The sequence below is a fragment of the Lactuca sativa genome, chromosome 6 (assembly GCF_002870075.4).
Source record: "Lactuca sativa cultivar Salinas chromosome 6, Lsat_Salinas_v11, whole genome shotgun sequence".
Lineage (NCBI taxonomy): Eukaryota > Viridiplantae > Streptophyta > Magnoliopsida > Asterales > Asteraceae > Lactuca > Lactuca sativa.
Window position 1 is genome coordinate 34,464,591 of NC_056628.2, and position 13,152 is coordinate 34,477,742.

Genomic DNA, 13,152 nt, shown 5'->3' on the forward strand with positions numbered 1-13,152 from the left:
AATCATCCCAACAACATCATAAATTTAGATCAAGAATTGTAAAGCAAAAAACATTGTCCAAAGCGAGAGACAAATAAAAAACTATATAACCATTCCAGTGAAAATAATCGAGTTTTAAGGCAATAAAAAAAAACCTTATCAAGAGGTTGTCGTTGCCGACAACTTTGAGGATGTTAGAGGGCGACAATGGCGGTAGTGGCTTCGCTAGCAGAGGCGGTGGTCGACTGATGGCGAAAGATTGCAAATCGAAGAGGCAGTGGGAGGGAGCTAGGGGGTGTCGTGTGAAGTAGAAAAAGAAAAATGGAAAGTCGGCATCGAAATATTACGACAAAAAAGAAGCCAACCATTTTTTTTAATTCCCACACTCCTCTTTTTTTGTTTCTTCCATTTGAACAATGTACTTTACCTTCCAACTTTCTTTTCAAAAAAATACTTTACCTTCCAACTTCATATAACCATAAATTCTACATATGTATTTAGATTTTGATGATCTTTATGATTTAAATCTATGAATTCGTATTCGAGTAGTCAACTACAACTTTCTTTTAAATTAATTTGGCCGAAAACTACTAAAGTTTAACTTTTAATGTCATAAAACTTGTGGACAATCAAAGGATGGATGAAGATATGTTTTTCACGTGTTAGAACTTATAATTATATTGTTTTATAAAATCGTATGATTACGATTCGATCTTACAACCCCGATTTTACAAACCTAAAACGATCCAAATAGCATCTCAATTTTGAAAAGATCGGGCGGGTGTTGCTAATCGCACCTATACTGACATAATGATAACCTACAAAGAAATATTAAAACTGTAAAATACATTATTAGTCCTGTACTTATGTCTTCATTTTTGTTTTCCTCCCTTTCAATTTAATAAAGTTCAATTGATAAATAAGTTTTTAAACCATCACCACATCACCATAGTGTATACGTATCACTGGTGACACTTTTTGAATGTTTTTTGTTTTGAGTAAAATACAGAAATGGTCCTTGTGCTTTGGGTTGATTTTCAGTTTTGCTCCCTAATGGTTTACGAATATTACACTTTTAGTCTTTATTTCATATAAAAATATTAACTTATTTTTTCTTTTTCTTTTTTATTTTCTTTTAACAATTTATTATTATTATTATTATTATTATTATTATTATTATTATTATTATTTCATAACAATTTTATTTGTTCTTTATTTTAATAGAGAGTTTGTATAGATTTCATATAATTTCGGTATAATTCAAAGTGGTTAAAATTTTCTTTCGTTATTTTTTTTAAATTATATGGTTCTTTTATAAACTTTTCGGCTTAAATTCGAGTTTGTTTACGTTTTGAACAATAAAAAATAACGATCATTAACAATTAAATGAACAATAAAAAACAAAATATGATATTTTTTCACAACTATAATAAATAAAATTAGCATTTTCATTTACCACCATTTTGTCAAACACTGTCATATTTTAATTTTATTAATTATCAGGGACATTAACTGAAAAAATAACGCTTGCGGTAGAGTTTATTTTTATATATTTGTTGGTATAATTCAAGGTGGTTAACATTTTCTTACGTTATTTTTTTTAAAATTACATGGTTTTTTATAAACTTTTCGGTTTAGATTCGAGTTTATTTACGTTTCGAACAATAAAAAATAACGATTACAAACAATTAAACGAACAATAAAAAATATAATATGATATTTTCTCACAACTATAACAAATAAAATTATCATTTTCAATTACTATTGTTTTGTCAAACACGGTCATATTTTAATTTTATTAATTATCAGGGATATCAACTACATGAATATTACAATTATTACGTGGTGCATTCGGTGGAATATATGCATTAAGTCGAGCATTATACAATATTTCCCATCCTAGATTAGATACAAGTAAACTTGTTGATTAATAACAATATTAATAAATCTAAAATTTTATACCATGCTAGTTTCAAATTTTGATGTGTCGCTGATGAAGTAAGTATTTTCATTATGTTCATCTTGAGATGCATTGTTTGTGTAAATATCATTATCCTAATCAATACATACAACTATAAATATGTGATATATAAAAACATAAATATATGAATAATAATAAACAAACATACCTCGTAATTTAACTCATCAAACGATGGCAAATATTCTGGCCAACTCATTTTCTTTTACTTAGCCTATCGTTTTTCAAACTATCGTACAATGAAAATGAAGTTTGGGACACATTCATTTATAGTAAAACTTTAGGCATGAAAAGGAATAGTATATAAATTATAGTGTAAGTTAAAGGACCATAAATGTAAATATAGGTATATTATTTTGATTTGATCGTAGTGGTATTCGTCTAGACAACACTAAAATAAAGATAGAGTGTTTATTGTAAATGTAGGGTAAGTTAAAGGACCATAAATGTAAGTATAGTTATATTATTTTGATTTGATCGTAGTGGTATTCATTTACACCGCACTAAAATAAAGATAGAGTATTTATTGTAAATGTATGGCAAGTTAAAGGACCATAAATGTAAATATAGGTATATTATTTTGATTTTATCGTAGTGGTATTCGTCTAGACAACACTAAAATAAAGATAGGGTGTTTATTGTAAATGTAGGGTAAGTTAAAGGACCATAAATGTAAGTATAGTTATATTATTTTGATTTGATCGTAGTGGTATTCATTTACACCGCACTAAAATAAAGATAGAGTATTTATTGTAAATGTATGGCAAGTTAAATGACCATAAATGTAAATATAGCTATATTATTTTGATTTGATCGTAGTGGTATTCGTCTAGACAACACTAAAATAAAGATAGGGTATTTATTGTAAACGTAAGGTAAGTTAAAGGACCATAAATGTAAATGTAGCTATATTATTTGATTTGATCGTAGTGGTATTCGTCTAGACAACACTAAAATAAAGATAAGGTATTTATTGTAAATGTAGGGTAAGTTAAAGTGTTATAAATGTAAATGTAGCTATATTATTTGATTTGATCGTAGTGATATTCAATTACACCGCACTAAAATAAAGATAAGGTATTTATTGTAAATGTATGGCAAGTTAAAGGACCATAAATGTAAGTATAGTTATATTATTTTGATTTGATCGTAGTGGTATTCATTTACACCGCACTTAAATACAAAATGGAAGGATGGGGTCAATTGCACAGTGATGAAGATGGGGAGTCAATTACACAGTGGTGAAGATAAATGGAAGGGGTGGGGAGTGTTCTTATGGACAAACCCTTTGAAATTATTTCCCTTAATTTTTCAGCGTTTTTAGAAAGTTATAAGTTTAACCGCTAAAATTTTAAGTTTACATGTAGGAAAACTGTCAGAAAAGTCTCAAATTATCGTGTTTTTACAAATAATCATTTTTTTTTTCTTTTAACAGGAAATGACATATTTTGACCAATTTCCGCCAAACACCTATATCGTAATCGGTTTGAGACTGCCAAACGATTAATCAAGTTTGAACGATTCCAAATTTTTTGTTGAATTCTTAGAAAACCGCATCGTCGTCTTTCTCTCCATACATCCCAAACCATCACAACTAGAAATATGATCATATGATTCTTTTGGTTACGAATTTTTTTGGCATGTTGTGAATTATAGTAAAATTAAAATTATATTCAGTTGAATCGGTCAAATAAAACATCGAACCAAAATAAAATTTTTGCACGATAATATAATAAATCTCATTTATATTTTTATTGGTGAATATATGGAAACTATTTTAATGCATGAATGTTTATATAATAAAAAAAAACTAAAAATATATAATTTAAAACTATTTATGTAAGTAGGGTATAATTTGAAACATTTATATAAATTAATATGCTAATAAAAGTATAAAATGGTACGTTTAAAGTTGTTGAGTTCATTTATTTTAATAGAAAGTGAAATCGTTACAAATACAATAAACTAAAGCGAAAAAAATGTAAATATATAACATAATAGACTTTCATGGTAAAATAGATTTAAAAACAATTTAAAATAGTTAAAGATATCAAATCAGTAGGTTATTATTAATTTTTGGTGTAAATAAAATCCCCACATCGGGCTGATGATTTTGTGAGCGAAAATTGTTGAGTGGAAGTGAGTGATGAACATGAAGGTTTGAAGCCCCAAAACCTGTCTTAAATTCAATTCCAGGGTTCTAAGGCAGAATCACAGTTGTTGAAATCGTTACTTTTCTAGCATCTAACAATCAAATTTCTGAATAATCGAGAGCAAATTTTACCTAGTGATGCCGTCTTTTCTCTCTCATTTCAACAAGATCATCAATTGTTCTGTTAGAACCCTAAAATCTGTGGAATCCTTCCACTCCTCTTCAACCCTTCTCTTGAATCATAATCAACAAGCAACTGGGGTTCCATCTCCATCTCGAATCCAGAAACTTATAGCTTCCCAATCAGACCCCCTTGTAGCTAAAGAGATTTTCGATTTAGCTTCAAATGCACATCCAGGTTTCCGCCATTCCTACGCAACTTACCAGACTCTCATCCTTAAACTCGGTCGTTGTCGCCATTTCACCCTCATGAATTCCCTTCTATCCCGCCTTAAATCTGATCGTGGCTACATGATTACGCCTTCCCTTTTCACGCATATCATTCGCATATACGGTGACGCAAATTTACCAGATAAAGCGCTCAAAACGTTCTACACAATTCTCGAGTTCAACATCAAGCCACACACGAAGCAACTGAATGTAATCCTCGAAATTTTAGTTTCACAGAGGACCCATCTCCGCCCTGCGTTTGATCTATTCAAGTCTGCTCATCGGTATGATTGTTCTCCCAATGTCGAATCCTATAACATCTTGATGCGTGCCTTTTGTTCTAACAACGATCTTAGCATTGCCTACAACCTGTTCAATCAAATGCCAAAGAGAGATATTGTTCCAAATGTTGAGTCTTACAGGATTCTAATGCAGGGTTTGTGTAGAAAGAGTCAAGTGAATAGAGCTGTGGAGTTATTAGATGACATGTGGAACAAAGGGTTTGTACCCGATTCTCTAACTTACACCACTGTGTTAAACAGTTTGTGTAGAAAGAAGAAGCTTAGGGAGGCATATAAGCTTCTATGTAGGATGAAAGTGAAAGGATGCAACCCTGATATCGTCCATTACAATACTGTTATTTTAGGGTTCTGTAGGGAAAACCGTGCACATGATGCATGTAAGGTGCTCGAGGATATGCCTACAAATGGTTGCTTGCCGAATTTGGTGTCTTATAGGACTTTAGTTGGTGGTTTATGTAATCAAGGTTTGTATAATGAGGCTAAAAGCTATTTGGATTTGATGACTTCAAAGGGGTTTTCTCCTCATGTATCGGTTTTGCATGTTTTGATTAATGGGTTATGTAATGTTGGGAAGATTGAGGATGCGTGTTGTGTTTTGGAGGGGATGTTGAAGAGTGGTGAAGCTCCACATTTTGAAACATGGATGGATGTTGTTAATAGGGTTTGTGAGGTGGAGAGTGAAAGATTAGACAAAGTGTTGAAGGTTGAAATCGAGCCGAATACAAGAATAGTGGAGACGGGTGTTGATTTACATGAATACTTAGTTAGGAAGGCTCGGGTAAATGAAAGTTTTAAAGTAGGAAGGGGAAAGGTTTGAGTGGAATTCAATTTAAAGAATTGCTTGTGAGAAGTCTCACATAAGCCTAATTTGTTCAATTTGTTAGACAGAACATGACAAGACACAATAACACATGAGCCAGTTTATTGTGTTTGTACTGTGATTGACATGTATTAAATTGATACGGTTGCTAATGGGACAAAAATTGCAGGCTTTTTGGTCCACCCAAATAGGTGGGGCCTAAAGTGTTGGTAAAGCAAACTATTTGTGTGGGCCCATTGGATTTTTTTTCTCTCGATCTAGAACGGTTTGAAATTAGATTCTTTGAGGGCAAAACCGCAAAAGCCTCTTAGATCGGATATGATGCAAAAATATAGGAACCCGAAGAAAAACCAGTTTGAAAAAATTCAAACTCGACATTTTTATATGTTTTTTTTTTTGTGAGTTCCAAAAAAAAAGGATTGTAATATTTCTTTTAACTCGAAAAACATAAAACAAAGCATATCTAATGGATATAATCATCGTCTTTGTTGCTTTGTTTTTTTTTGGAAATGACAAACGAATTAAGTGGAAGCTTACTTGTAATATTTCAACGAACACCCTGGGTTCGAGCTCATTTACAGGGCAAACCCAACCCCCATAGGGATTTTCAGAGAAAAATTCTACACATGTGACACCATAAGAGATAGTTTAAAGGAATCGAACTCTCAACCGTACGCCCCACATGAATATAAAACCCGGTGCATCAACCCAGCTAAGCTGGATATCACTTGCTTTTGTAAGTAGTAATGGTGGTTGTAGTTGTTTTAGAGTTTAGTCGTGAAAATGCTCTTCTTTGAATGCAAGCTCTTACATTGTAAGTGGGACCCACAATCCTATAGTTATTTTTCCTTGTGTGCTTGTTGATCAACCTTTGTAATTTTTCCTTCACGATGTGAAATATTTTGCATCTCTCATCTAAGTAGTATTTCAAGCAAAGATATATCCACACTGATATGCGGATGAGTTTTGTTGTTGGAGGAAGTGATCTAGTACTAACTAAATAATGGATTCTAAAGCTAATGTAGAAACTTAGACCATTATTTTGATCACATGCCATAACGGCTAGAATCGGAAATTAAGATTCATTCTTTTTCCATCAAGCAAACATGTCTAAAATTTTAAACTTTTGTATACTTTTATGTGCTAAGAAATTGTTTCAGTATACCTTCCGAGCTTGCACCGGGGATGCTGCTCCGTGCTAAGTTAGTAGCTTCATTTCTTAAAGTAGCATATGATCTAATTGTTGCTCTTAAGATGAAAGCTTAGTGGTTTAGGTGTAAAATTTCACATATAAGGCTCATGGTTCAAACCTTAGAATGCCTAAAATATTGCTAGTGTTTCATGATTGACCTTCCATGTGGGTTTTGGGATGAGTTTACGTAAGCCGCTGAGATTAAGGGTATTCGTTTGGATGGATCGGTTTGATCTGATCCAATCAAGTAAATCCAAATTGATTTCGGTTTTCAAAACATGAATCCGAATTGTCCAAACAAAACTCAAATCCGATCCGATCCAATTACAATTCGGTTGGATCGGTTTTTATAATTCGGTTTTCAAAACCGAAACATTTTAAAACAACATATAATTATAATATTACCAAACTTGACACAAGAAGCAAAAACAAATAATTTTGTTGTGATTTGAAATTTATAAACAACTAATAAGAAGATATATTATAGTTAAATATTTTATAGATACAAAACTTTTGAGAGAAAATGCATATTAATGTTTTTTTTATTGAATGAAACGTTTTGAACCTATTTGAAAAAATAAATTACAAAATTAATAAATAACTATAGATATGTATTATAAATAGATAAATAATAAATGTTAATTCGGTTTTATTGAAAACCAATCCAAAAATCCGAATATCTGAACCAAATAGTCCAATCCAAATTGTCCAATAGGATAATTCGGTTTTATCCGAATAGTAAACAGCCCTAGCTAAGATATCGTTTTTTTTTTTTTTTTTTTTTTTTTTTTTTTTTTTTTTTTTTTACCATTTTTTATAATCTAATTGTTTCATTATTACTAGAGCTAGGTGATGCACTCACATTTCTCATCATTTCATGTAAATTGGTTGAACAATATTTTGTTAGATAAGCTTCAAATAAATTAATAATAATTAAATTTAGGTTGTGTTTGATGCAAAATTAATGTATTCTTCTAATAAACCCAAATCATATGATATATTTTCAAGTAAAGCTTTGGCTCCAACAACATTTATTAATATATGTAAATTTGTTTTGTACAACCAAATTAATAATGCGTACAACAAATCGAGTACAAAAAAAAAATCATCACAAAACGGTATATGCATCAATTGAAAGTGTCAAATGACAACGGTAATGTTCAACGACCAAAAGATATAGAAAAAGCATTAGCTTTATAATTTATAAGTGTTTATTAAGTAATCTAAAATTTTGTGTATTTTATCTCATGATATGATACGGATATCTGAACAATTCAAATACAAGAGTACATTTAATCATTTGCCAAAGGTAATTTAGCCAATGACCAGTAACACAAAAGTACAAATTTGACGAACAATGTAGAATTGTCTAAAACATTGCAAGTTAAATATAGGGATAATGACTTGAAAGAGTAACGGACTTTTGATTTTTTTTACATTTAGTCACTAAACTTTTTTTCGTTATCTATTTGTCATTGAACTATTGAAACTGTTCACATTTTACCCTTATGACCGGCTGTAGCCGGTCATAAGGGTAAAATGTGAACAGTTTCAATAGTTCAATGGCAAATAGATAATGAAAAAAAGTTTAGTGACTAAATGTGAACAAAATCGAAAGTTCGTTTCCCTCTAAAAAGTTCAATGACTAAATGTGAACAAACTTCCTATTGTATTATGTTTTAGCAAATTATTTATTTTTGTTTAATTGTAGCAACATTTGTTGATGAAGAAATCTATGAAATAAAAAAAAACAAACAAAACCCTGAAAATATATTTAAAAAAAAAACAAAAAACCGAAACCGAAATAAAAAACCAATAGTTTGACATTTTCCAAAAAAAAAATCAAAATTTCCAATCTGATTTTGGTTTTACAAAAAAATGAACCATTCTTACTGATGTGAATTATGACCATTGGTTTGGCATACGGAATTTGTGACATCCTATTAATACGTAGTTACAACATCGTCTAAACTCGTAATTCATTGTAAGGGGTTAGAGTATCATCGCATGAATACGTAGTTACAACATCGTCTGAACTCGTAATTCATCACCTACAGGTTATGGGCCTGCTGGTGTTTCCACTGGGTTGTCTAGAATAGTCTGTGGTCGCCATCTATACTCTGGTAGATAACTACATCGCCACATTGTCGGTTAAGGTTATGATATCTCCTTTCATCCTACATCACCTATTCATCATCATTTATTTACCTAATTATCATCACCTATCTCTCATCGTTTTATTTCATCACACATCAACTATTTCATCTACCCATGTTTCATCCGCAGCATATTTGTAGATATAAAATAAATATACCATTTAAATCTTTTAAAACATGTAAAAAATCATTCATCCAACATAGACAACAAGTATTCAAATAATATGCACACATAACACATAATTTATATAAAATACTTCATATCTATGTGTAAGATGATAGTAACTATATATACCATAAAAATCCCATAAATGCTTCCTAACTTCAAACCCCAAGGTTAACTTTACTAAAGCTTCATATTCTTGGCTCTCTGGACCTAGAGGGTTCCAGATCAATAACACAAACTTGCAAGAGGGGTTTGAGGCATTCAAAACCCGAAAGATGAAGTGATTCAAGCCCTAACCCCAAAATGGAATCTACACAATAAGGAAGGAAAATGGTTCATTTTTGTACCTAGAATGAAACTCCTTGCTTGAATAACTCAAAACAATAACTTTCCTTGGTCCCTCTTGCTGGAACTCTTCTCCTTTCTTGCAAAATCACAGCAAAAAGCTCAAGATAGCTCTTCCTCTCACTTTACACACTCAAGCTCGCTAGGGTTCTCACTTATGGGAAAGGTAGTCGCAATTGAAGGCCATAAGTGCCTTTAAATATGGCTCGGGCCCAAAGATTTAGGGTTTCTGCCAACAATGCGGACTCGTCAAGTCGCCTCACCGACTCGTCGGGTTCATTCATTAATCTGAGTCATCAGTCGCGACCTTACTTGACGAGTTGAGGCGTCAACTCGTCGAGTCTCTCTTCTTAACTCAAAAGAAAAATACTTAAATTATGATACCTGGAAATCCAGATGTTAAATTTTGTTTTTTTATTTCATAGATTTCTTCATCAACAAATGTTGCTACAATTAAACAAAAATAAATAATTTACTAAAACATAATACAATAGGAAGTTTGTTCACATTTAGTCATTGAACTTTTTAGAGGGAAACAAACTTTCAGTTTTGTTCACATTTAGTCAGTAAACTTTTTTTCGTTATCTATTTGCCACTAAACTATTGAAACTGTTCACATTTTACCCTTATGACCGGTAATAGCCGGTCATAAGGGTAAAATGTGAATAGTTTCAGTAGTTCAATGGCAAATAGATAACGAAAAAAAGTTTAGTGACTAAATGTGAACAAAGTCAAAAGTTCGTTACCCTTTCAAGTCATTATCCCTTAAATATATTATATATATTCTAATTTCTCAAAACCTTATGATCATTTCATTTTTACTATATTCCACATTTTAATTGCATTTTTACTATATTCCACATTTTAATTGCATCACATCTAAGGGTTGAGTTGATGCAAAACGCATAGAATAGTAGAAGCCTGAATATGGAGAAATGAGAAAATGAAAAATGGGGCCAAAAAAATGTCTAACATAAAATGGAAAGTAACTTTTGATCCGGGAGTTTAGATGCCCACTTTATATCGCCGGAAAGCTCTTCAGTCCAAAGCTCCTAACAAATAGCCGAAGGCGTTTGCCCACGCTTCGTCATGAAATACATTCGTTTAGGCCTTCAATTTTAAGTTTCCATCGGTGTCAACTTATTTCATTTATTTTATTTATTTCAAAAGCAGAATATTATGTTAGTTTTAATTTTCATAAATTTGGCAATGCCTGCTACATTTCGTTCTATCTAAATGGTTTTGTAAGCTTTTGTCGACATTTTGAATTCAATAATATAACCACATTTCAAAATTTATTTGTGTTTATTTGTTCTGCGCATCATGAACGACTTACTTCTCGATAACCTGGTTGAAGAGTTTTTGGATGAAATCCGTCAATCGTAGATTGTCAAAGTGGCTGAAAGAAAAACTATTTGGAATCACGAACTTTGTCATCTTTTTCAGAATTAAACTTTGATTGTATACCCTTATGCTTTATTGATTCGCCATAGTTGCTTAACCTTGATTCGAACCAAATTTCACCACATTGCAATATAAATTCAAGTGGTTTCTCAATGTGGTATTGCCATCTTAAAGAAGTTATCGCATTGCATCGAGCTTTCTTTAGAAACAAAAATCAATTAAGTGATTTACAAAACTGATAGCAACTTATCAAATAATATGAAAAATACATACATGTATCATGTATGTAAACATTTTGTCAAAAATAAGCTCAATTCATGTAATAATAACTCACCATCATCATCATGCATCAAATTCCAATCAAGGCTCTTGCTCAGGCCACTTTATAACTTCTCGAAGTTTCAATATTCTACCACTAAATTCCTACAATAAGCAAAGAGAATACTAGCAATTAATTATAATCAATAAAACTGGATATAAATAAATAAATAAGGGGGAATTAGACTAAACTGTGCCATTCAAAGACATTGCAGCTTCAAGTTCTTGAGGTGTTGAGAATGAAAGAAACCCATAAACACGATTCTTTCCACCTTTCCGATCATGCAACACTGTTGTACTAATCACATTCCCAAATCGACTAAAATGATTTCTCAAATCCTCAGGTTTCACACTCCATGAAAGATTCCCAGCATAAACTTTGTAAGGCGACTCGAATACTAAGTTCTTTTGAGGTCGTGAACTCAGTGACTCGTTGCTTCCATATTTACTATTCATGTCAGATGAAAACCTCACTCGCATTTCACGTCCATCCACATCCTAATGATATGCAACTTATTCACTTCAAAATCGACAAAATTATCATGTAAAAAGTAAAGATTTTTCGAAAAAGAAAACTCACAGATCCATCTAGTGCAGCAATGGCAGCTTTGGCTTCTTGGAGTGAGCTCATGGTCACATACCCACATCCCTTGCTTACCCCAGTCTCGGGATTTCTTGACACCTTAATAAACCCAAAAACAATTGGATCATTCCTGATTATTATCGTCGTAGATGACATTTTTGAACGAAAAGGAACTAGAAACATATGAATGTAGTAAGAAGATTGAAAAGTAGTGTTGGAATTATATTGAAACTAAAGGGGAGTTTTGAGGGACGAAGCAAGCATGATTTGTTTTGTAAATAATTGATATCATGTTTGGTTGAGGAATTTCGTCGAACAGGTGGAGGACTTGATAAAGAGATTGAAGAGGGAATCAAGGAAGAAAGAAGTACCTCAACGGACTGAACTGTACCGAAGGTTTTGAACTGATTAAGCAGCTCAGGGATGTCGCAGCTTCTGGGGAGATTACAGACGTATAATTCATATGGTTTAAAAGAGTTTCTGAAGTTGGAATCCTCTTGTAAGCTGTACCCATTTCCAGTAATGTCGGGTTCGGAAGAAAATTGTGGTTGTTCACCTTCAACAACTGCTGAAACGGTGAAAACCTCCCTACTGGTAACCGGATTTTTGGGGCAGAGGGTAAAAGAGGAAGACGAAGAAGACAATTGGGAGTTCAGAAAAGATGTATCTTTCCTGTAAGTGCAACGATTTGAAGAAATGAAAGAATCTGGGGGATTGGATTTGGATTTACACATGAATTGAGAGGAAGAAGACGGATGCGAATGTAATGAGGTTGAGGTTAAGCAATAAGTGGCCATGGATGGAAACTGGAAGAGCTTCACGCCTTCACCCAGCCAACCATGCGTTTGAGATTTTGATAGAAGTTCTAGAAAGCAGAAAGATCAAAGATGATACGTTTTTTGTTTTAATTTTAAAGACTAAGGCCCAATTAGAAGCCCAACTTTTTTCCATTGGGTTTTAATGGTCGGTTTAAGTGGGCCGTAGCCCACGGGTCGTCCAAGCCTCCATCTCCATGTCAACGACTTTATTGAATTAATTCATTGTCATTTTCTTTTATAATTTTGTCTCATAGATCCAAATGGAATTTAATAGATAGTATTTGGAACTTTGGGACTAAATTTTAATTTTTAAGTGGTGTTTGGGACTAAATTTTATAGTCTTTGCATAATATATTTGTGTGTGTTTTCAATATGGAATCTCACAATTCCTTAAAGAATTTATCATATTTCTTGCATTGACAATTTCTTCTGAGAAATTTCACACAAGTCCAAATATTGTCATATTTGCGTGTTTCATTTTTGAAGTCACTACGTGTTTCAAAAATGGTCTTTTCCAACTTTTTTTTTACCATAATTCCGAACCCTGTA

The 13,152-nt window shown here is 32.1% G+C and overlaps 2 protein-coding genes across 4 annotated transcripts; one reads left to right on the forward strand and one right to left on the reverse strand.

Annotated features, from left to right (window-relative positions):
• The first annotated feature begins 4,048 nt into the window (after positions 1-4,048).
• LOC111903832 (pentatricopeptide repeat-containing protein At4g01400, mitochondrial) lies at positions 4,049-5,784 on the forward strand. Its single transcript, XM_023899579.3, has one exon. It carries the CDS (start codon positions 4,248-4,250, stop codon positions 5,616-5,618), a length of 1,371 nt encoding a protein of 456 aa, XP_023755347.1. The 5' UTR covers positions 4,049-4,247; the 3' UTR covers positions 5,619-5,784.
• A 4,873-nt stretch (positions 5,785-10,657) lies between these two features.
• Positions 10,658-12,662, reverse strand: LOC111903831 (28 kDa ribonucleoprotein, chloroplastic). 3 transcript variants are annotated; one of them, XM_042895691.2, is made up of 5 exons: positions 12,157-12,662; positions 11,783-11,884; positions 11,395-11,700; positions 11,219-11,307; positions 10,658-10,879 (listed from the first exon to the last, which is right to left on the reverse strand). In XM_042895691.2, exons 1-4 carry the CDS (start codon positions 12,580-12,582, stop codon positions 11,245-11,247), a joined length of 897 nt encoding a protein of 298 aa, XP_042751625.1. In that variant the 5' UTR covers positions 12,583-12,662; the 3' UTR covers positions 10,658-10,879; positions 11,219-11,244. The 3 variants fall into 3 exon arrangements, with proteins under 3 accessions (XP_042751625.1, XP_023755345.1, XP_023755344.1); XM_023899577.3 differs by lacking the exon at positions 10,658-10,879 and adding an exon at positions 11,053-11,083; XM_023899576.3 differs by lacking the exon at positions 10,658-10,879 and having other exon boundaries at positions 11,053-11,307.
• Between the last annotated feature and the right edge of the window lie 490 nt (positions 12,663-13,152).